This window comes from Papio anubis, chromosome 18 (assembly GCF_008728515.1).
Source record: "Papio anubis isolate 15944 chromosome 18, Panubis1.0, whole genome shotgun sequence".
In the NCBI taxonomy this organism is placed as follows: Eukaryota; Metazoa; Chordata; class Mammalia; order Primates; family Cercopithecidae; genus Papio; species Papio anubis.
In genome coordinates, this window is record NC_044993.1 from 20,021,471 (window position 1) to 20,045,794 (window position 24,324).

Below are 24,324 nucleotides of genomic sequence, written 5' to 3' on the forward strand. Positions count from 1 at the left end.
ATAGAGATTTTTTTTTTTGGAGACGGAGTCTCGCTTTGTCACCCAGGTGGGAGTGCAGTGGCTCAATCTCGATCCACTGCAACCTCCGCCTCCTGGGTTCAAGCGATTCTCCCGCCTCTGCCTCCGGAGTAGCTGGGACTACAGGCACCCGCCATCATGCCCGGATAATTTTTGTATTTTTAGTACAGACAGGGTTTCCCCAGGTTGGCCAGGCTGGTCTCGAACTCCTGACCTCAGGTGATCCGCCCACCTCAGCCTCCCAAAGTGCTGGGATTACAGGCATGAGCCACCGCGCCTGGCCCCGTTTTGGCTATTCTTTAATATGCCTCCCTATAACTGCTATCTCCACACCAGCCTTGCTTTAGCTCATGGGAAACAAAACCAATTAGTTCCCCCGTTACCTGCCTTGAGGAGCAGGGGTGGTACCGCGGCATGCACCCAGGGAAGTGTGTTGTATGGGCCCCCAAGTGCAGAATCTGAATCTTGCAAAGGAAGAAACAAATTCATCTCCACGGAGCATGTCTCCCCAGTGCTCTCAGCCTTCCAAATCCACAGTCACAGTGACTCAGCAGAATCTGAGCCTGGGGCACCACAGTAATCTGCATCCGGCTTTTTTTCTGCTCCACTTCGTGCCAAGGCTCAAAGGGCAGGCCCACTCGATCCCTGGACTCTCTTGGGAACAACTTCCACCCTGCATCCCCTTGCACCTCAGGGCACAGTGCACAGATGGGCTTACCTTAGCCCCTCCAGCCAGATTTCTGAGGCCTCTGTCACACACCCCCACGAACCCCTCCTCCAGCCCCCAGAGACTTTTCTTGACTTCCACCAGTTGCTCAGGCGGGGCGGGTGGGAGTGGAGGGGCCCCTCCTTCACCCCCCAGGCTCCCTCCCTTCCTGGAGCTGCAGCCTTGGCATCCTCTAGCCCAGCACCCCAGGATCCAGGCGTTGGGTCCCGCCCTTGTTGACGTCCAACTCAAATGAGCCGCGCAGGATATATGAGAGAGACTGCACCGCGCACCACACACACGACTCCTGCAAGGTTGCCGCTGGAGTCGCCCAGCCCAGTGAGAGCCTAGTCCCGGCCAGGGTCGCCCCGGCAAGCACAGACAGTCCAGCCAATCAGCGCCCTGGACTGCACCAGCGCCATGGTCGGTGAGTGCTGGAAAGGGCGAGGCGCTTGGTCTCCGGAGTCCTGGTGCCTGTGGAGGAGGTTGTATGGGTTTGGCCCTGAGTTTTGTTCCTTGAGTCAAAACCCACAAAGGGAAGAGATTAGGGTCCTGGGATGAGCCTTGATCGGACTCCGGGAGAGGGAGAGCTTCTGTTTGTATCCGGAGTCGTGGATCCTTCCTCACTCCACCCCCACGAACTCCAGTGGGCATTTAGGAGAAACTTGACCTTGGACGCAGAAATTCCCTCCAAAACTGGGGTCAGAAACTGGCCGTTGAAGGCCAAATCAGGCTTACGGTCACAGCCCATACCTCTTTTGGGCTATAGTATTTAAACCAATTTGAATTAAGTTGCAATCATTAAAATGGGTGATTTCACTTAAAAATGTGGATTCCGAGCTTCTGAAGAAAATGAGAGTATCTGGTGATTGGTGGACAGGAGTGGAGGAAACTGATACCTTTTGTTTGAGAGAGACCAGAACCGGCTCCAAGCTGCCAGGCTCAGGTTTTGTTGTTTTGTTTTGTATTGTTTTGTTTTGTTTGAGACTGAGTTTTGCTCTTGTCGCCCAGGCTGGAGTGCAATGGTGCTATCTCAGCTCACCACAACTTCCGCCTCCCGGGTTCAAGCGATTCTCCCATCTCAGCCTCCCGAGTAGCTGGGATTACAGGAGTGCGCCACCATGCATAGCTAATTTTAATATTTTTAGTAGAGACGGGGTTTCGCCATGTTGGCCAGCGTGGTCTCAAACTCCCGACCTCAGGTGATCCGCCCACCTCGTCCTCCCCAAGTGCTGGGATTACTGACGTGAGCAGCCGTGCCTGGCCTTGGGAGGTATTTTCCATTGAGGCCCTTGGATTAGGCAAACCTGATCAGGTCGTACTGGATCCGTTTCTAGTATTGGGTCCATTTCAGTGATAGAGCCTCCCCACTCGGCCATCAACCCTAGGGGAACTTAGAGGTCACCCCAGCTCCACCCAAGGCATAAATAACCAGCTGAGACAACTGCAGGGACTGAGAGCTGTTTCCCAAATAATCTCACTCTGAGACTGGACAGCGCTAAGATTTAGAAAGCTGTTGCCTCATCTGGGGCACAGTCCTGCGTTTTGTAATTTCTTTCCCTGTGAACCTGGTCCTGCCTCTAAAAATGCACCTGCACACACAGAAGCCCATCTTGGTCAAAGTGAGTGGAGGAAGAGATTGCCCTTGCAATTGACCAACTGAAATTATCAGAATCTCTGAGAAAGGGACTAAGCAGGGAATTGGTAGCCCAGAATGAGTTGCTGGCAGAGACAGCAGGGAATAGATTCTTACAGCTGAGAGGCTTGCCGCATACACGGTGGTTGCTATTTCCTTTGTATTTCTTTCTTAAGCTCCCCGAGGCACAGGCACCCTCTCCTCCAATACTAGGGCAGGAACTGTTTCCTGACTTTCCAGTCTTACAGAATGTTCTGTATTTATGCGTAAACACAAAAAAGAGAGCTGGTAATGAGGGAAAAAAGGAAGACTTGGATCTTGTATAATTAGTTTTAGCTGTACCCGGCTAACCAAATCTTGAGGTTCACTAAAGCATCCAGGTTTTTTGTTTGCAACTAATAGATGTGTCTGATTCGCACTCATGTTCCCTGGAGCACTCAAGTGAAAAGAGAAGGCAGAAGGAGAATGCATGAAACTGATACAAAGTCTTACCTTTAACATACTTCTTTTTTTCTTTTTGAGACAGGGTCTTGCTCTGCTGCCCAGGCTGGAGTGCAGTGGCATAATCAGGGCTCCCTTCAGCCTTTACCTCCTGGGCTCAAGTGATAGTCCCATCTTTGCCCCCTGAGTAGCTGGGACTACAGGTGTGTGCCACCACACTCAGCTAATTTTTTTGGTCAAAGCAGAACTCGAAACCTGGCTGAAAAATATTTTTTTTGGCTGGGTGTGGTGGCTCATACCTGTAACCCCAGCACTTTTGGGAGGCTGAGGCAGGAGGACTGCTTGAGGCCAGGAGTTCAAGACCAAGATTCAGCTCAAATGGCAAGCTCCTCTGAGGGCCTTTCCTAACGGGCCAGCCCCGAAGTCTTGAAGTTTTCCTCTGTGGAAGTTTTTTTTGAGACAGAGTCTCACTCTGTTGTCCAGACTGTAGTGCAGTGGTGTGCACTTCCCAGGTTCAAGCGATTCTTGTGCTGCAGCCTCCCCAGTAGCTAGGATTACAGGTGCACGCCACCACGCCCAGCTAATTTTTGTATATTTAGTAGAGACGGGGGTTTCACCATGTTGGCCAGGCTGGTCTCTAGCTCCTGACCTCAAGTGATCCACTCGCCTCGGCCTCCCAAAGTGCTGCGGTTACAGGCATGAGCCACCGCGCCCAGCCCTCTGTTGAACTTTGTCCCTTACCTCTCCTAACACACTAATGCCACTCTACCCTGAAGAGGTTATCTGTGTGTGCATCTTGTGGCCTCTCCCAGGGGAAACTCTAGTAGTGTAACTCCTCCCAGGTCATGTTGCTCAGCTAGTTAAGTGGCAGGAAGGGAAAATGAACCCTCCAGGCCCAGAAAACTTCTTTTCTGTTAATTGCCTATTCACAACCATCTGTCTATTTGTTTGTTTGAGACAGAGGCTTGCTCTGCTGTCCAGGCTGGAGTGCAGTGGTGAAATCTCAGCTCATTGCAACCTTCGCCTCTTGGGTTCAAGCGATTCTCCTGCCTCAGCCTCCCCAGTAGCTGGGATTACAGGCGCCCGTCACCATGCCTGGCTAATTTTTTTTTTTTGCATTTTTAGTAGAAGACAGGGTTTCACCATGTTGACCAGGCTGGTCTTGAACTCCTGACATGAGGTGATCTGCCCGCCTTGGCCTCCCAAAGTGCTGAGATTATAGGTGTGAACCACCGTGCCCCACCCACAACCTTCTTTTGACCATTTTTCTTTTGAGTTGTTTTGGGGATCTACGTATTCCAGGTACTGCACTTTGGTGGTTATATTTATTACAAATATATTATTCCTGTTTGTGTGTTGCCTTACATGAAAAATTGTAAAGTCACAGGCATGCTTATAGCTATTAGAGTCTGAGCTCCTTGAAAGATCAAGAGATGGATATTCTGACTTGTTCATTTTCCGAGAAGTACCTTGACTGTCTTACTACTTAGAAAATGCTTGTTCACGTTGATGAGAAGTCAATAAAATAAAAACTGTCAGAGCGGTGTTCAGTAAACACTGATAAGACTAACGGCGAGGTAAATTACAAAGAAAATGCCTGTTAGAGCTTGATATGCTCACCTGCCTCCCAGTCGTGTTAAATCCATGGGTTAAGAGGTAGGAATTTGTTGAGGTAGCCTCAGAGCTGCCTTTCCCTTTTCCCAGGCTATCCAAAGCAAGTCAGTCATTTCCAGCGCATGTAAATCACCATCAAACACCTACTGCACTGAATCTTAGTTTCAAGAGTCCAAAACCTCAGGACCAAGTTTGGAAATCCCCTGGTTTGGCATACTGGGCCCTGAAAGTTACACTTGGCTGAATTTAGCCCAAGAGGCACCTCCCTTGCTAGGTGTGGTCAATAATAAAAGCAGGAAGAGAGCTTAAGGCTTAAATGCGCCTTTCTAGTTATTTTAGTCATTTCTAGTTATTCATTCATGGTGCAAAAACGTTGCAGATGCCAGCTGGGCGCAGTGGCTCACGCCTGTAATCCCAGCACTTTGGGAGGCCAAGGCAGGTGGATCATGAGGTTAGGAGATTGAGACTATCCTGGCTAACATGATGAAACCCTGTCTCTACTAAAAAAAAAAAAAAAAAAAAAAAAAAAAAAAATTAGCTGGGCATGGTGGCACACGCCTGTAGTCCCAGCTAGTTCGGAGGCTGAGAAAGGAGAATTGCTTGAACCCGGGAGTCAGAAGTTGATGTGAACCGTGATCGTGCCACTGCACTCCAGCCTAGGCCACAGAGCAAGACTCCATCCCCCCTCCGCCCCCACAAAAAGTTGCAGGCATTTTCTTCTCCCAGCTGCACCCACTGTTCATGGTAGGGTGTGAAGTAGCAGAGCACGCTATCAGGAGCAACTGTGGGAGTAAGCGTCCTTTCTCTGGCACTTCGCTCTATGCCCTTGCACGCTGTTGTTTGTAAGTCTCACTGTTGCCCAGGCTGGAGTACAGTGGTGTGATCTTGGCCCATTGCAACCTCCACCTCCCTGGCTCAAGCGATCTTCCCACTTCAGCCTCCTGAGTAGCTGGAACTACAGGTGCACACCACCATGCCCACCTAATTTTTTTTTTTTTTTGGTAGAAACGGGGTTTCTCCATGTTGGCCAGGCTGGTCTCAAACTCCCAGGCTCAAGCAAGCTGCATGCCTCGACCTCCCAAAGTGCTGGGATTGCAGGTGTGAGCCACTATGCCCAGCCACTCTCTACATTTTTAAATTATTCCAGTTTCACCACTTAATGACTACACACTTGGGTAACTTGCTTCTCTCCTGTGCCTCAGTTTTCTCATCTATAATATGGGGCTACTCATGGTATTGACCTCATAGGGTGTGTCTCAGTCTATTTTGTGCCTCCCTACATAATACTTGGGACTAGGTAGTTAATAAAAAAGAGAAATTGATTTCTCACCGTTCTGGAAGCTGGGAAGTCCGAGATCAAGATGCTGGCAGGTTTGGTTGTCTGGTGAGAGCTGCATTTGGAGGAATGCTGCGTCCTTACACGGATGGTGGGAAGTAGAAGGTGGAAGGGCAGGTGAGCCCCGTGCTGGGCAAAGTCTCTTTTATGAGGGCCTTGATCCCGCTCACGAGGAAGGAGACCCCCTCACCTAATCACCTCTCACAGGTCCCATCTGTTAATACTCTCACATTGGCAGCACCTGAATTTTGGAGGCGACGTATTTAAAACATATCAGGTTGCCCTGACAAAGGAAGAAAGTGCAGGCCAGGCGTGGTGGCTCACACCTAAAATCCCAACATTGTGGGAGGCTGAGGCAGGCAAAATTGCTCGAGTCCAGGAGTTTGAGACCAGCCTGGGCAACGTGGCAAAACCCTGTCTCTACAAAACAAAAATTAGGTGTGGTGGCACACACCTGTAGTCCCAGCTACTCAGGAGGCTGAGGTGGGAGGATCACTTGAGCCTGAGAGGTCAAGGCTGCAATGACCTGAGATCATGCCACTGCATTCCAGCCTGGGCAACAGATCGAGACCCTGTCTCAGAAAAAGAAAAAAAGGAATGCAAAGCACTGAGGGCAGTGCCGAGCACATCATAAGGATCCACTAAATACTGTGCTTGCAGATTGAAGCATGCTGCCTCTGACAACCTTGTTAATATAAAAGAGGCCCATTTCCCTTCTACCTGTACCCTTTGCCATTTCTTACTTATAAAGGAAGCTGAGCTGTTAATAGTTTAATGTGATCTGCTGGGCGCGGTGGCTCATACCTGTAATCCCAGCTACTGGGGATGCTGAGGCAGGAGAATCGCTTGAACCCAAGAGGCGGAGGTTGCACTGAGCTGAGATCATGCCACTGCACTCCAGCCTGGGCAACAGAGTGAGACTGTGTCTCAAAAAAAAAGAAAAAAGTTTAATGTGATTGTTCCACATTTCTCCCCCTCATACCAACGTGCTGCAAATCTACATACAAATATGTGTCATTTCTTTTTTCTTTTTCTTTTTTTTTGTATTTTCTTTTTCTTCCTTCCCTTCCCTCTCTCTCTCCCTTCCTCTCACTTCTTTCGTTTTAAATAAAAATGGATTCATATTCACTTGCCTTTTTATCAGTTAATAATATATCATGGATATCTTTTTGAGTCACTACATATAGTAAATTCATTTTAATTTTTTTAATTTTTAAAATTTGTTTATTCGAGACAGGGTCTCCCTCTGTCGCCCAGGCTGGAGTACAGTGCGGCGATCACAGATCACTGCAGCCTCGACCTCCTGGGTTCCAGTGATCCTCCCATCTCTCAGCCTCCTGAGTAGTTGGGACTACAGGCATGCGCTGCCATGCCTGGCTAATTTTTGTACTTTTTGTAGAGAAGGGGTTTCGCTTTTGTCATGTTGCCCAGGCTGGTCTTGAACTCCTGGGCTCAAGCAATCTTCTCACCTTGGCCTCCTGAGCAACCGTACCTGGTTAACAGTCTCTAAAAAAATTTTTTTTAGTGACAAGGTGTCACTATGCTGCCCAGTCTAGTCTCCAACTCCTGGCCTCAAGGGATCTGCCCACCTTGGCCTTCCAAGTAGCTGGGATTACAGGCATGTGCCACCACGCCCAGCCAGTTTAACTCATTCTTTTTAAAGTATTTTTTTACTTGTATTTATTTATTTTTCTGAGACAGGGTCTTACTCTGTTGCCCAGGCTGGAGTGCAGGGGCACGATCTCGGCTCACTGCAACCTCTGCTTCCCAAATTCAAGCGATTCTCCTGCCTCAGCCTCCCAAATAGCTGGGATTACAGGTGCCCACTACCACGTCCAGCTAATTTTTGTAGTTTTGTAGAGACAGGGTTTCACCATGTTGGCCAGGATGGTCTGGATCTCTTGACCGTATGACCTGCCCACCTCAGCCTCCCAAAGTGCTGGGATTACAGGCTCAAGCAACCGTGCCTGGCCAACTCATTCTTGTTAACAGCAAAATATCCTGTAGTGTGGATGTGCCCATAATTTATTAAAGTGTTCCCCATAGACAATCAGGTTATAGCTAATTTTTGCCAATGAAAAGCATGATGTAATACACATCCTTGGCTCTTTTTTTTTTTTTTTTTTTTTTTGAGACGGAGTCTCGCTCTGTCACCCAGGCTGGAGTGCAGTGGCGCGATCTCAGCTCACTGCAAGCTCCGCCTCCCAGGTTTACGCCATTCTCCTGCCTCAGCCTCCCGAGTAGCTGGGACTACAGGCGCCCACTACCTCGCCCGGCTAGTTTTTTGTATTTTTTAGTAGAGACGGGGTTTCACCGTATTAGCCAGGATGGTCTCGATCTCCTGACCTCATGATCCGCCCGTCTCGGCCTCCCAAAGTGCTGGGATTACAGGCTTGAGCCACCGCGCCCGGCCAATCCTTGGCTCTTATAGCCTGATGCTTTCACTCTGTAGAACAGATTCCTCCAAATTGGAGAGCGAGATAAAAGATTTATGTGTCTTTAAAGTTTTAAGAGATTCTGCCTGATTGCTCTCCCTAAAGGTTGAGGCGATTCATATTCCCACCAGTAACGCGCCAGTTTTTCTGTTGGTACAATCTTAACCCTGGGTGTTATTTGTAACATTTTGTGGGTAAATGTAAACTCATGGTAAATGTAAACATGGTACCCATGTCAACTCATGGGTAAATGTCTTGTTTTCATTTTGATTTTCCTGACAGGCCACGCAGAGCATCTTTCCATTTGTTTGTTGCCATTTGCCTTTCCTGCTCTGTGAACAGTGTGTTCGGATCCTTGACCCACTTTTCCATTGCACTGTCTTTTCTAATCATTTGTGGGCACTCCTTGGGAGTTTAACTCTGTGATGAGAAGTGCGAATTTCTTCTCCCAGTGGGTATCTTTTGACTTTGTTTATGGCTCTTTTTGCTAAACTTTTTTTTTTTTTTTTGAGACAAAGTCTCACTCTTGTTGCCCAGGCTGGAGTGCAATGGTGTAATCTTGGCTCACTGCAACCTCTACCTCCCGGGTTCAAGTGATTCTCCTGCCTCAGCCTCCCAAGTAGCTGGGATTACAGGTGGCCACCACCACGCCCGGCTAATTTTTGTAGTTTTAGTAGATACGGGGTTTCACCATGTTGGCCAGGCTGGTGTCGAACTCCTGACCTCAGGTGATCCACCTGCCTCGACCTCCCAAAGTGCTGGGATTACAAGCGTGAGCCACTGCGCCACACCCAGAATTTTTTTTTTTTAAATAAAGGATTCTCTACCCTGAGGTTATACAAATTCTACCATTCTTCCTTTAGTATTTAAATAGTTTCATTTAAAAATTTTGGATCTTTAATCTACTAGAAATTATGGTTGTATGTGATATATTAGTGGGGTAATTAAAGCCAAAAATTTTTTTGGTGACTACAATAGACACATTAAAAAATGCACCAGTTCATTTTTTAGAGACAGGGTCTCACTCTGGCATTCAGTGGTTCAATCATAGTTCACTGCAGCCTCGAACTCCCAGGCTTAAGCAATCCTCCCACCTCAGCCTCCCAAATAGCTAGGATTACAGATGTGAGTCACCATGCCCAGCTAGTTTTTTATTTTATTATTTTTTTGAGATGTCGTCTCACTCTGTTGCCCAGGCTGGAGTGTAGTGGTGCGATCTTGGCTCACTGCAACCTCTCCCTCCCGGGTTCAAGCAGTTCTCTGCCTTAGTCTCCCGAGTAGTTGGGATTACAGGTGGCGCCACCATGCCTGGCTACTTTTTGTATTTTTTAGTAGAGATGAGGTTTCACCATTTTGGCCAGGTTGGTCTTGAACTCCTGACCTGAATCCCAAAGTGCTGAGCCACCATGCCTGGCCCTAGTTTTTTGTATTATGCATTTTTTGTAGAGACAGGGTTTCGCCATGTTGCCCAGGCTGGTCACGAACTCCTGGGCTCAAGCAGTCCTCCTACCTTGGCCTCCCAAAGCTCTGGGACTACAGGCATAAGTCACCGCACCCAGCCCTCACAAGTTCTAAGTGGATTTTCACAAACTGAAAAATTATGTATTCAGCACCCCAACGTCCCTTTTGTGTCCTTTGAGCCACTACCCTCAGACAAGGGAAACCACTTAACTGAGTTGTAACACCTATGCAGGTTGAGTATCTCTTATCTGAAATACGTGGGACCAGAAATGTTTTGAATTTCGGATTTTTTTGGATTTTGGAATATTTGTATTATATTTACTGGTTGAGGATCCCAAATTCAAAATCCTCCAATGAGCATTTCCTTTGTTATGTCAGCACTCAAAAATGTTGGATTTTCCCATTTGGGATGGTCAACTTGTAATAGTTTTCTAGGGGAATCATCTTATTTTCATGCAGATAACTCATTAGATTTGCCAACACTTTTTTTTTTTTTTTTTTTGAGACGGAGTCTTGCTTTGTCACCCAGACTGTAGTGCACTGGTACAATCTTGGCTCACTGCAACCTCCACCTCCCAGGTTCAAGCGATTCTCCTGCCTCAGCCTCCCGAGTAGCTGGGATTACAGGTGCCCGCCACCACACCCAGCTAGTTTTTGTGTTTTTAGTAGAGACAGGGTTTCAACATGTTGGCCAGGCTGGTCTCGAACTCCTGACCTCAGGTGATCCGCCCGCCTCGGCCTCCCAAAGTGCTGGGATTACAGGCGTGAGTCACAGAGCCCGGCTGTCAACACTATTTATTAAATCAGCCACTGATTTAAATCCTTCCTTTAATCTTCAGTACTTTTAAGGGGAAAATACATTTCTGGCTGCAGGGGATGGAATGGAATAACCTAATGTCTAACAAAGCCGCCCCCTCCTTTACAGACTGCAACTCCCCTGTAGCTGAAGGCTTGCTGGTTGGTAATGGGTTTTCCCCGGGTGCTTTGTGTGTGTCTCTGTAGGCAAAAGAGCACTGATCGTACTGGCTCACTCAGAAAGGACATCCTTCAACTATGCCATGAAGGAGGCTGCTGTAGCAGCTTTGAAGAAGAAAGGGTGGGAGGTGGCGGAGTCGGACCTCTATGCCATGAACTTCAATCCCATCATTTCCAGAAAGGACATCACAGGTAGGAGTTCCTCCTCCCCTTTTTAATTAGTTCTTTGCGGATCTCCTTGCCTGTGGGTCCTCTGGCCCGGCTTTGGCTCCTCCGGCCCCAGCCTCTCTTTTTCTTCTCTGCAGGTAAACTGAAGGACCCTGCGAACTTTCAGTATGCTGACGAATCTATTCTGGCTTATAAAGAGGGCCGTCTGAGCCCAGATATTGTGGCTGAACAAAAGAAGCTGGAAGCTGCAGACCTTGTGATATTCCAGGTATGGGGGGACATTGGAAGTGGTGTCAGGGGCATTTGCATGCTTATTGTCCTAGACATGTCACCTAATTAGGTATGGGATCTTAAACAGTCACCCACTTTACTGCATTCTCTGCAAATAAGGGTGATTACTTTAAAGGTGCAGTATTACATGGATCTCACAGATATTGGGAATCTGGCTGTATTACTGTTGCATATGTAAATGCAACTGCAAGGCCAGGCATGGTGGCTCACGCCTATAATCCCAGCACTTTAGGAGGCTGAGGCCGGCGGATCACTTGAAGTCAGGAGTTCGAGACTATCCTGGCCAACATGGTAAAACCTGGTCTCTACTAAAACTACAAAAATTAGCTGGGCATGGTGGCATGTGCCTGTAGTCCCAGTTACTCTGGAGGCTGAGGCAGGAGAATTGCTTGAACCTGGCAGGTGGAGGTTGAAGTGAGCCAAGATTGTGCCACTGTACCCCATCCTGGCAACATGGCGACAGAGCGAGACTCCGTCTCAAAAAAAAAAAAAAAAAGAGAGAGAGAAAGAAATGCAACTGCATAGATGATGTACAACCCTTGAGCTTGCTTTCTTCTATGTACTTAGTCTCCCCTTCAGTTAGCGATTCCTTCAGTTAGCGATTCCTGTTGGACTCTCAAAATTTGCAGTTCTCCTCCTTTCTCCATAAAAATCCCAAATACTTTGTAGAATAATCCATGACACATTGACTTCTTTGCCATTGTAGCCTGCCAGCTGAAGGGGGCTTTGAAACCCTGCTGAATGTGTTCCTGCAGCAAACCACAGCCTTTCTTCTTCGGGAAGCGGCCTTACCATTTAGCAGACAATACTGGGATTGTGCGTGAATCTCGTCAGTGATCTTTCCTATAAATGTGACTGTACTCAATGACTTTGCTTTTACCAATTCCAGCCAGTCTTTTGATATTGAACATAGAATGTATATGATCCTGGAAACCATGAACAGGGTGGTATAGGCTGTGGCTTTTTTTTTTTTTTTTTTTTTTTTAGTTATTCAATCAGCTACAAAACATCCAATCCTTGAAGTCCTTTATTTTACCCACAGGCTTGTTGCTAGGAATCAAAGCCACATGCCACTAGCCAGTACCCCAAAGGATGCCTTTAAAAAAAAAATTAAATTGGAGACAAGGTCTCACGGTCGCCCAGGATGGAGGGCAGTGGCATGATCTCCGCTCACTGCTGCCTCAACCTCCTCGGCTCAAGTGATCCTCCCACCTCAGTCTCCTGAATAGCTGGGACTATCGGTGCATGCCACCATGCCATGCTAATTTTTAAATTTTTTTTGTACGGATAGGGTCTCACCACGTTGTCCAGGCTGGTCTCAAACTCTTGGGCTCAAGTGATCTGCCTGCCTCGGCCTCCCAAAGGGCTGGGATTATAGGCGTGCACCTGTCATATCTTTAAATCATGAATCAAGGATGAGAAAACCTCCTGGTATAGTCCGTACTCTGCTTTTATTAGGATAAGAGGTCAGACAAGACTTTCTCATGGGAAGTCCCTGATGAACCTTAGTTACACTAATTATTATTTATTATTTTTATTTTTTAACATTTTATTCATTTATTTATTTATTTGTTTGTTTTTGAGATGGAGTCTTGCTCTGTTGCCCAGGCTAGAGTGCAATGGCGTGATCTCGGCTCACTGCAACCTCCGCCTCCCGGGTTCAAGCCAGTCTCCCAAGTAGCTGGGACTATAGGCATGTGCCACCATGCTCGACTAATTTTTGTATTTTTAGTAGAGACAGGGTTTCACTACGTTGGCCAGGCTGGTCTCAAACTCCTGACCTCAAGTGATCCACCCACCTTGGCCTCCAAAAGTGCTTGAATTAAAGGCGTGAGCAACCGCGCCTAGCCACATTGATGACGATGATTATTATTATTTAGAGGTGGAGTCTTGCTCTGTCACCCAGGCTGGGATACAGTGGTGATCACAGCTCCCTGTAGCCTCCAACTCCTGGGCTCAAGCAATCATCCTGCCTCAGCCTCTCACATAGCTAGGACTAGAGATGTGCACCACCACAACAGGCTAATTTTTAAATTTTTTTGTAGAGACAGAGTCTCACTTTGTTGCCCAGGCTGGTCTCAAACTCTTGGGCTCAAGTGGTCCTCCCACCTTGGCCTCCCAAAATACTGGGATTATAGGCATGAGCAACTGCACTCGGCCATCACACTGATTATTAGTTTGCATTTTTGAGTGATTGTGTTTATTCTAAGTGATACGATTTTTCATCCATGATAACAAGGGACAGTCATAAAAGGAGGAAGACCTATCTTCATTTTTTTCCACGATGGGGTCTCACTCTGTCACCCAGGCTGGAGTGCAGTGGCACAATCTCGGCTCACTGTAACCTCCACCTCCCAGGTTCAAGTGATTCTCCTGCCTCAACAGCCTGAGTAGCTGGGACTACAGGCATCCACCACCACACCCGGTTGATTTTGGTATTTTTAGTAGAGATGGGGTTTCACCATGTTGGCCAGGCTGATCTCAAACTCCTGCCCTCAAGTGATCCACCTGCCTCAGCCTCCCAAAGGGCTGGGATTATAGGCGTGTGCCACTGCGCCTGGCCAACAGTCATATTGTTGATACCACACCTACTAAAGCAAACTCTTGGGAAAATACTGATTGAGGCGACACCCTGAAGCAAACCTTGTTTGCAATCCTTGCTATTTAGACTTTGCTGACAAATGTGATTTCATACAAACAAGTTTCATATCAATAAGTCTTCTGTGTATGTAGCTTTCTTGGACCCACTCAATATTTGCATTTTCAGGGAAAAAGAAGACTGTCCAATTGGCTGACCAAGGACAATAATGATCTCTTTCCTTAAAGTGCTAACTCCCCAGGAGGAATGGGAAAGGCGTGAAGAGGGGCTCCCCCACAGAGCCATAATGGGGAGCAGCTCAGCACCCCGAGTCGCCTTCTGGGCTTGGGGAGCCTCTGGTCTGAACTTGATGATGTCTTCTGTCCTGCAGTTCCCCCTGCAGTGGTTTGGAGTCCCTGCCATTCTGAAAGGCTGGTTTGAGCGAGTGTTTGTAGGAGAGTTTGCTTACAGGCTCGCTGCCATGTATGACAAAGGACCCTTCCAGGTAGGTAGACGGTTCTGAATGCTCTGACAGCCGGCTTCTGGGTGGTCTGTCCTGATGCAGGTTTTGTTTGTTTGTTTGTTGTTTGTTGTTTTTTGTTTTTGAGATGGAGTTTCCCTCTTGTCGCCCAGGCTGGAGTGCAATGGTGCATTCTCGGCTCACTGTAACCTCTGCCTCCTGGGTTCAAGCAATTCTCTTGCCTCAGCCTCCTGAATAGCTGGGATTACAGGCATGGGCCACCACACCTGGCTAATTTTGTATTTTTAGTAGAGACAGGGTTTCTCCACATTGGTTAGGCTGGTCTTGAACTCCTGACCTCAGGTGATCCAGCCCCCTCAGCCTCCCAATGTGCTGGGATTACAGGTGTGAGCCGCCGCACCCGGCTCTGATGCAGGGTTTTGAGCACAATTAGATCCTAAGCCTAGGCTCCGGGTCCTTTGGGAGAGATGCATGATCAAGTTTTTACAGATGGAATGACATGATATTTGGGATTTGTTTTAAAATGCTCCAGAGGCTGAGCATGGCGGCTCACACCTGTAATTTCAGCACTTTGGGAGGCCGAGACAGGCAGATCACCTGAGGTCAGGAGTTTCAGACCAGTCTGGCCAACATGGCAAAACCCCATCTCTACTAAAAATACAAAAATTAGCTGGGTGTGGTGGTGGGCCCCTATAATCCCAGCTACTTGGGAGGCTGAGGCAGGAGAATTGCTTGAAACCCAGGAGGTGGAGGTTACAGTGAGCCAAGATCGCACCACTGCACTCCAGCCTGGGCAACAAAGCAAGACTCCGTCTTAAAAAAATAAAATAAAAGGCCAGGCGTGGTGGCTCACACCTGTAATCCCAGCACTTTGGGAGGCCAAGGTGGGCAGATCATGAGTTCAGGAGATCGAAACCATCCGGTGAAACCTCGTCTCTACTAAAAATACAAAAAATTAGCCAGGCGTGGTGGGCACCTGTAGTCCCAGCTACTTGGGAGGCTGAGGCAAGATAATTGCTTGAACCAGGAAGGCAGAGGTTGCAGTGAGCCGAGATCGCACCACTGCACTCCAGCCTGAGTGAGAGAGCGAGACTCCATATCAAAAACAAAAACAAAAACAAAAACAAAAATTAGCCAGATGTGGTGGTGAGCGCCTGTAATCCCAACTACTTGGGAGGCTAAGGCTGGAGAATCACTTGAACCCGGGAGACAGTTTGCAGTTAGTCGAGAGGGTGCCACTGCACCCCAGCCTGGGTGACAGAGCCAGACTCTGTCTCAGAGAAAAAAAAAGAATGAAAAAATAAAATAAAATAAAATGCTCCAGAGAAAAAGGGGGTCATGGGTCGAGCTAAAACTAGAATGGCAAAATACTGAGAGATGAAGATGAGTGATAGATGCAGTACTATTTTCTCATTTACGTGTGTTAAAAATTTCCATAATAAAAACAAAAGAAGGCCTGTCTTCATTTTTTGGAGGCCCAAATCCTGCACAGGGAACCCTTCAAGACCTTCCAGATGAAAGAGCTTGTCCTACGCCATGCCTAGCCTGTGGGAGGATGGATGAGAACGCCCAGTAACTCCACCTAGGCAGCCAGCAGCCAGCACTGATTTTGGATGTGGTGACAGCCTCGCCCTGAGCCACACGTGGGGGTTTGGAATCCTTGGTTTGCCCCAGGCCGCTGGTCTGTAGACCGTCTAGGCTGGCACTCCTGCAGAGTCATACTGTGTAGCTCAGGGGAGCCAAAGTATGAAGTAACATAAACAGCAAATAGGACAGACTTGTGTGTTCTTGTCCCTGGAGCTGTTTCATTAACTTCTTGTCACAAGGGGATGTGGAGGGGAATGAAGTTTGTTATTGTTTTTTTCTTTTGCAGAGTAAGAAGGCAGTGCTTTCTATCACCACTGGTGGCAGCGGCTCCATGTACTCTCTGCAAGGGATCCATGGGGACATGAATGTCATTCTCTGGCCAATTCAGGTACCTCATTTTCTTTTCTTTTCTTTTTTTTTTCTTTGAGACGGAGTCTCGCTCTGTCACCTAGGCTGGACAGCAGTGGCACCATCTCGGCTTACTGCAACCTCTACCCACTGGGTTCAAGCGATTCTCCTGCTTCAGCCTACTGAGTAGCTGGGATTACAGGCGCCCGCCACCACACTCAGCTAATTTTTGTATTTTTAGTAGAGACGGGGTCTTGCCATGTTAGCCAGGCTGGTTTCAAACTCTTGACCTCAAATGATCCTCCTGCCTCAGCCTCCCAAAGTACTGGGATTACAGGCATGAGCCACTGCACCCGGCCAGGTACCTCATTTTCAACGAACCTTCAGGGGAATTCATTAATTGAGCCTTCTATGGGGTTCAAAACCTCAAGATAGCATCTGAAAATAGATCTTGAGTTGTGAAGATGAAAGCGTGGTCATGATTCAGAATGACGGGAGCTTCCTTTAGGAACTTGCCTGCCTTCCTGGGTGCCTGTGTGTGTGAAACACACCTGCACGTGCGTGTGTTCAAACAGCATTCTCTCCCAGCCAAGGACTAGTGTGAATCACTACCCTTGATTTGTTTAGCCGTGGGCCCTGGTCTCACCAGATGACTGACATCTCTCTCCAGCCTTCCTGTCCTTCTCCAGGTTGCTGATACAGTCTCACAGACTATTAGAGCCCAAGACAATTTAAGAAATGATTTACTGAGAGGCTGAGGCAGAAGGATCGCTTGAGCCCAGGACTTTGAGACCAGCCTGGGCAACATAGTGAGAACTCATCTCTACAAAAAAAAAAAAAAAAAAAATTAGCATACACCTGTGGTCCCAGCTATTTGGGAGTCTAAGGCGACAGACCCAGGAGTTCGAGGCTGCAGTATGATCAGCCTCGAACTATGATCGCACCACTGCATGCCAGCCTGGGATACAGGGCAAGACCCTGTTTCAAACAAAAAAGAAATAATTTGTCTAGCCAGTTTATACATGGATAAAACTGGATAAAACTGAAGCCTGGGGTGGGCTTATTGGTGTTATCAGACCCTCAGGATAATTTCTATAAAGAGGGAGGTTGGAGAGAAGAGCCAATGAGAGGCCACTTATGAAAATCATTTATCAAGACTCATCTGGGCCTGTAATCCCAGCACTTTGGGAGACCAGCACTTTGGTGGATCACTTGAGGTCAGGAGTTCGAGACCAGCCTGGTAAACATGGTTAAACCCTGTCTCTACTAAAGATACAAAAATTAGCTGAGCATGATGGTACATGCCTATAGTCACAGCTACTCAGGAGGCTGAGGCAGGAGGAGAATTGCTTGAACCCAGGAGGCAGAGGTTGCAGCAAGCCGAGATTGCGCCACTGCATTCCAGCCTGGGCGACTGGGCGAGACTCTGCCTCAAAAAAAAAAAAAAAAAAAAAGAAAAAGAAAGGAAAAAAAAAAAAGACCCATCTGGTTATATGGAGAGGTGGAGAAATGCACCCACCGCAGGTCTTGGTGAGTCACCTGCCAAGAAACTGAGACTCCCTAAAGTAAGAAAACTTCTAGCCTTCTTGGCAAAGGATTCAGGTTGTCACAGTTTCAAGGGTTTATGCATTTAAAGAAGAGCACACCTGAGAAGGCTAAAATTGGTAACAGCTAGGTATAGGGTAGGAGAGAGACGCCAGCTCTGAACTGATTCTCTAGGGTGCCTGAGGCCTCCTCATCAGAGTGTCTTACTGGGAAGCCCAGACCAACTTCTGTTGTTTCTAGTACAACTGCACGGAATTGGTTGACTTACCTCTCTGTGCTTTTTGTATCCTCAGAGTGGCATTCTGCATTTCTGTGGCTTCCAAGTCTTAGAACCTCAACTGACATATAGCATTGGGCACACTCCAGCAGACGCCCGAATTCAGATCCTGGAAGGATGGAAGAAACGCCTGGAGAATATTTGGGATGAGACACCACTGTATTTTGCTCCAAGCAGCCTCTTTGACCTAAACTTCCAGGCAGGATTCTTAATGAAAAAAGAGGTACAGGATGAGGAGAAAAACAAGAAATTTGGCCTTTCTGTGGGCCATCACTTGGGCAAGTCCATCCCAACTGACAACCAGATCAAAGCCAGAAAATGAGATTCCTAAGACTGGATTTCCTTCTAACATGTTATCAAATCTGGGTGTCTTTCCAGGCTTCCCTGATTTACTTTAGTTTTTAAGATTTGGGTTTTTCTTTTTCCACAAGGAATAAATAGGAGAGGGAATCGACTGTATTCATGCATTTTGGGATCATTTTATTATTCAATGTAACTGATTCTTATGATTACTATCATGGCATATAACCAAAATCCAACTGGGCTCAAGAGGCCACTTAGGGAAGATGTAGAAAGATGCTAGAAAATGTTCTTTAAAGGCATCTACACAATTTAATTCCTCTTTTTAGGGCTAAAGTTTTAGGGTGAAGTCTAGCTAGGTATCATTCAATTCTCCGATGTTCTATTAATCACCTCTCTGTAGTTTATGGCAGAAAGGAATTGCTCTGAGAAAGACTGAATCTACCTGCCCTAAGGGACTTAACTTGTTAGTAATCTAACACTTGCTTATGATATTTCTTGCTTTCAATTACAATGCGGTGACTAATATGCCTAGCACGAGTATCACTGTTCTTCAACTTTCATTGTTTCTATACAGTACACAGATACCTTGAAAGGAAGAGCTAATGAACCTCTTCTTTACTGCAGTCATCTACTTTATTTTTAATTAAAAAAAAAATTTTTTTTTGAAACAGTCTTGCTGTGTTGCCTAGGCTGGAGTGCAGTGGCATGATCTCAGCTCACTGCAACCTCTGCCTCCCGGGTTCCAGCGATTCTCCTGCCTCAGCCTCCCTAGTAGCTGGGATGACAGGCGCCTGCCATCATGACTGGCTAATTTTTGTATTTTTGGTAGAGACGGGGTTTCACCATGTTGGCCAGGCTGGTGTCGAACTCCTGACCTCAGGTGATCCGCCTGCCTCGGCCTCCCAAAGTGCTGGGATTACAGGCGTGAGCCACCGCACCTGGCCCTTGCAATCTTCTACTTTAAGGTTTGCAGAGATAAACCAGTAAATTCACACCGCACATCTGCAATGTGAATTCAAGAAAGAAAATAGTACCTTCAATACTTAAAAACAGCCTTCCACAAAAAATACTTTGTTTCTGATCTAAGGTTATCTTCTTTATCATTGCTAAACTGATGACTTACCACGAGATGGGGTCCAGTCCCATGACTTTGGGGTACAATTGTAAACTTAAGAGTTTTATCAACTTTGGTGAACAGTTTTGGCATAATAGTCAATTTCTACTTCTGGAAGTCATCTCGTCCCACTGTTGGTATTATATAATTCAAGGAGAATATGATAAAACACTGCCCTCTTGTGGTGCATTGAAAGAAGAGCTGAGAAATAATGAAAAGGTTGCCTGAAAAATGGGAGACAGCCTCTTACTTGCCAAGAAAAACGAAGGGATTGGACCGAGCTGGAGAACCTCCTTTACCAGATGCTGATTGGCACTGGTGGTTTTTGCTCTCGACAGTATCCACAATAGCTGATGGCTGGGTGTTTCAGTTTGAGAATATTTTCTGTTGCCTTCAACTTCACTGCAGTTTTGTGTAAATTTCTGAAAGATCCGAATAAATAAAATTCATTTCTACAAAACAGACCCACACTCATTGGTAACAGTGAAGCTAACGATAGTGGAATCTAGTGGGAGACAGATCAGAGGATTCAATCGTAAACTGCAGCTGGAAGCCCCCTGGTGACGTGGCTTGACAACTCACCCAGCAGGGCTGCTTCCTACTAAATGGTAACAGAACAACCTATTCAGTCCTCTCAGGGAATTTAAAAGAGAGCCAGGAAAGATAGTGGTATAGAAATGAAGAAAAACAGGCCGGGTGCAATGGTTCAGGCCTGTAATCCCAGCACTTTGGGAGGCTGAGGCGGGTGGATCACCAGACGTCAGGAAACCCCATCTCTACTAAAAATTTAAAAAATTAGCTGGGTGTGGTGGCTCGTTGTCTGTAATCCCAGCTACTCAGGAGGCTGAGGCAGGAGAACTGCTTGAACCTGGGAGGTGGAGGTTTCAGTGAGCTGAGATCGTGCCACTGCACTCCAGCCTAGGTGATAAGAGTGAGACTCTGTCTCCAAAAAATAAGAGACGTCTATTAAGACAGCCAGGTGAGGCTGACAAGTAGGCAGTTGGATAGGAGGAACCTGGAGTTAAGGCAGAAGTTATGGCTGGAGATGCACATTTGGGAATCTTCAACATATAGATGGTGTTGAAAGCAATGAGATTGGCTGGGATCAATCTCATTGAGTTTTGAGAGAAGAGATTTGATGATTTACCTCTGGGGCTCGACAATGTTAGGAGGTGAAGATGAGAGTGAAAAGCAGTGGTCAGATCCTTTTGTAGTTCCTAAGTGTGAGATGTTTTGGTGTTCACGTGCATGTGTGAGATGTGCCACCCTTGAACCTTGTTATGATGTCAGTACATTTTCCCATCTGACATGAAAAAAACAAACAAACAAAAAACCAGTGCTCAGGGATGCAGGAGAGCTGAGTGTGGTGTCCTGAAAGCCAAGCGAAGAAAGTGTTTGAAGATGCCAGGGGCAGTGGCTCACGCCTGTAATCCCAGCATTTTGGGAGGCTGAGGAGGGTGGATCACCTGAGGTCTGGAGTTCGAGACCAGCCTGGCTAACATGGTGAAACCCCATTTCTACTAAAAATAGAAAAAATTAGCCGGACGTGGTGGTGTGTGCCTGTAATCCCAGCCACTAGGGAGGCTGAAGCAAGAGGATCGCTTGAACCAGGAGGTGGAGGTTGCAGTGAGCTGAGATCACGCCATTGCACTCCAGCTTGGGCAACAAGAGTGAAACTCCATCTCCAAGAAAAAAAAAAAAAAAAAGAAAGTGTTTGAAAGAGAGAATGATCAGGTCTGTCAAATACTGCTGACAAGTCAAGCAAGACAAGGCCTGGGAAGTGACCACTGGACTTGGCCGTGTGGAACCCATTCATTGATGACATTGACAAAGCACCATTTCAGTAGAGTGGCGTGATGAAAGCCTGATTTGAATGGGTTTAAGAGAGAATGGAAGGAGAGGAATAGAAATAGTGTGGAGGAGGCTGTGTGATCAAAGAACAAATTTTTAAAAAGAGATCAGAGACATTACAACAAATTTATATGTCAATAGAAATGACTCAGAGAGAGGAAAAGTTTTGATGCTGACGACAAAGGGATATCTTTGAAAAAGTCAAAATGCTATGTTTGTATATTTATCCCTCCAAAACTCAAGTTGAAATTTAATCCCCAGTGTGGCAGAATTGAGAGGTGGGGCCTTTTAAGAGGTGACTGAGGGCCAGCATGGTGGCTCACACCTGTAATCCTACCTAGCACTTTGGGAGGTAAGGCAGACAGATCACTGGAGCCCTGGACTTTAAGACCAGCCTGGGCAACATGGTGAAACTCTATCTCTACAAAAAACGCATAACTTAGCCAGGTGTAGTGGGGTATACCTGTAGTCCCAGCTACTCGGGGTAGGGACTGAGGTGGGAGGATTGCTTGAGTCCGGAAGAGGCTGCAGTGAGCCGTGATTGTGCCACTGCCCTCCAACCTGGGTAACAGAGTGAAACCGTTTCAAAAAAAAAAAAAAAAAAATCATGAGGGAGGGCTCTGTCCTCATGAATAGATTAACCCGCTACTCATGGATTAATGAGTTATCATAAGTGGGCAACTGGTGACTTTAAAATAGGAAGAGAGACCTGAGTCCTTTGCATGCTCAGCCGGTTGCCCACTTATGATAACTCATTAATCCATGAGTAGTGGGTTAATCTATTCATGAGGACAGAGCCCTCTTCATGATTTTTTTTTTTGAGATGGTTTCACTGTTACCCAGGTTGGAGTGCGTGCTCAGCCCTCTAGCCATGAGAGCTTACAACACCTTGGGATTCTTGGGCGTCCTCACCAGCAAGAAGGCTCTCACTAGATGCAGCCCCACCACCTGGACTTCTTGGCCTCCATAGCTGTAAGAAATTCTTTTTCTTTATAATTTGCCCAGCTTCAGGTATTCTGTTAAAAACAACAGAAAACAGACTAATACACAGAAGGATGTGAGAAGTAGTGCACAAGAGCTAGAAGAGCATAGTAGTATCAAGACTAGTAATACTAATACAAGGAAACACTTAGGAGGCACTAACTGTGCCAGGAACTAGGTAATTTTACATGGACTAACTTGCTTAACCCTTTCAACAACTCTACAAGGAAGGTTCTGTTACTGTTTTCACTTTATAGCAAAGGAAATTGAGGAATGGAGGTTATATTGTGGGCAAACTCAAGAGCCTATGCTTTTAAACACTGTTATATTGCTTCAGTAGAAGCAGAGATGGCACCATGAAATAGAGCATGAGAGTCGCAACCAACACCTCTTTTTCTGAGAATAAGACCATTAGTGTTGCTGTTGAGAAACTATAGCTATCTTTTGATTTCTAGAGTCCCTACCCTGTTCTCAGCAAGGATAAATGATATTTTGGTTCTCTTCTAGGCTTAGATGGCTGCAGAGAATTTGTTTCTTGTAAGTTAATAGAGTAAGGCTCTTACCAGCTTGGAGTAGTGGAGGACAATTCCTTTCTTATTCTGGACACTGTACTTAAATTATGTAACTGAGATTGCATCAGATTTTCTGGCAGCCCCATACTATTGTAGTCCCATCTTCAGACCAGTATTTTGCCCACATAAGCTGTTTTTTTGAACCAAAATATATAATTTGATATTTATACTTATTACATTTCATTTGGTTATTGCTCATTTCCAGTGCTGTTGAAGTCAATAAACACCAAAAGACAATTTTTATTATTTTTTTCCTTTTCTTTTTTTTCAGACGGGGTCTCTGTTATCCAGGCTGGAGTGCAGTGGCATGATGACAGCTCACTGCAGCCTCAAACTCCTGGACTTAAGTGATCCTCTCACCTTAGCCTCCTGAGCAGCTGGCACTATGGGTGCGTGCCACCATGCCTGGCTAATCATTTTATGTTTTGTATATACGAAGTCTCATTTTGTTGCCCAGGCTGGTCTTGAACTCCCAGGCTGGCTCAAGTAGTCCTCCTGCCTCGACCTCCCAAAATGTTGGGATTACAAGCATGAGCCACCATGCTTGGCAAAGAATACTGTATTTAGAACAGCAGCATTGTTAAAAAACAAAACAAAACAAAACATATATATAATCATAACAACTCATTTAGATATATATATATTTAAATGTATTAAAAATTGTCACTCCTTCATAGAATCAACAGATACTATCTATATTTGATAAGAACGTATAAGTATACTGTCTAAAGCAATGTCTTTTAAGATTCAGTTAGACACAATTTTCATGATACCCATGTATCTGTATTAGCATTTATTATTTTTCTTTTTAAGTATTTTTCTTCCTTTTTCCTTTCATTTAAACATTAAAAAAAAAAAAATAGGCCGGGCGCGGTGGCTCAAGCCTGTAATCCCAGCACTTTGGGAGGCCGAGACGGGCGGATCACGAGGTCAGGAGATCAAGACCATCCTGGCTAACACGGTGAAACCCCGTCTCTACTAAAAAATACAAAAAACTAGCCGGGCGAGGTGGCTGGTGCCTGTAGTCCCAGCTACTCGGGAGGCTGAGGCAGGAGAATGGCGGGAACCTGGGAGGCAGAGCTTGCAGTGAGCCGAGATCCGGCCACTGTACTCCAACCTTGGCGACAGAGCGAGACTCCGTCTCAAAAAAAAAAAAAAAAAAAAATAGAGACAGGATCTTGCTATGTTGCTCAGATTGGTCTCCAACTCCTGACCTCAAGTGATCCTCCTGCCTTAGCCTCCTGAGTAGCTGGGATTACAGAGGTATGAGCCACCGAGCCCAGTGATTTAATATTTTTCTTTAATTTGACTCACTTTTTCCTTCACTCTGGTAGGTAGACACATTATTATTTTTTATTTTTTAGATGGAGTCTCGCCCTGTTGCCCAGTGTGGAGTGCAATGGTGCGATCTCCGCTCACTGCAACCTCCACCTCCTGGGTTCAAACGATTCTCCTACCTCAGTCTCCCAAGTAGCTGGGATTACAGGCACACGCCACTGTGCCCAGCTATTTTTTGTATTTTTAGTAGAAATGGGGTTTCACCATGTTGGCCAGGCTGGTCTCGAACTCCTGACCTCAGGTGATCTGCCTGCCTCGGCCTCTCAAA

General features: G+C 46.5%; 1 protein-coding gene and 1 non-coding gene across 2 annotated transcripts; both read left to right on the top strand.

Annotated features, from left to right (window-relative positions):
* The first annotated feature begins 631 nt into the window (after nt 1–631).
* NQO1 (NAD(P)H quinone dehydrogenase 1) lies at nt 632–19,778 on the top strand. The gene is made up of 6 exons (XM_003917109.4): nt 632–1,151; nt 10,650–10,814; nt 10,928–11,058; nt 14,051–14,164; nt 16,014–16,115; nt 17,914–19,778. Exons 1-6 carry the CDS (start codon nt 1,145–1,147, stop codon nt 18,217–18,219), a joined length of 825 nt encoding a protein of 274 aa, XP_003917158.1. The 5' UTR covers nt 632–1,144; the 3' UTR covers nt 18,220–19,778.
* Nucleotides 19,779–20,516: 738 nt separating this feature from the next.
* On the top strand, nt 20,517–20,623 carry LOC116271383. The gene has a single exon (XR_004179941.1). It is a non-coding gene; the product is annotated as a small nucleolar RNA U13 (small nucleolar RNA).
* Nucleotides 20,624–24,324: the final 3,701 nt, after the last annotated feature.

Coding starts and splice junctions, on each gene's coding strand:
- NQO1 (XM_003917109.4), top strand. Junction 14,165..16,013: donor ATGACAAAGGACCCTTCCAG/GTAGGTAGACGG, acceptor TTTCTTTTGCAG/AGTAAGAAGGCAGTGCTTTC. Junction 16,116..17,913: donor TCATTCTCTGGCCAATTCAG/GTACCTCATTTT, acceptor TTGTATCCTCAG/AGTGGCATTCTGCATTTCTG.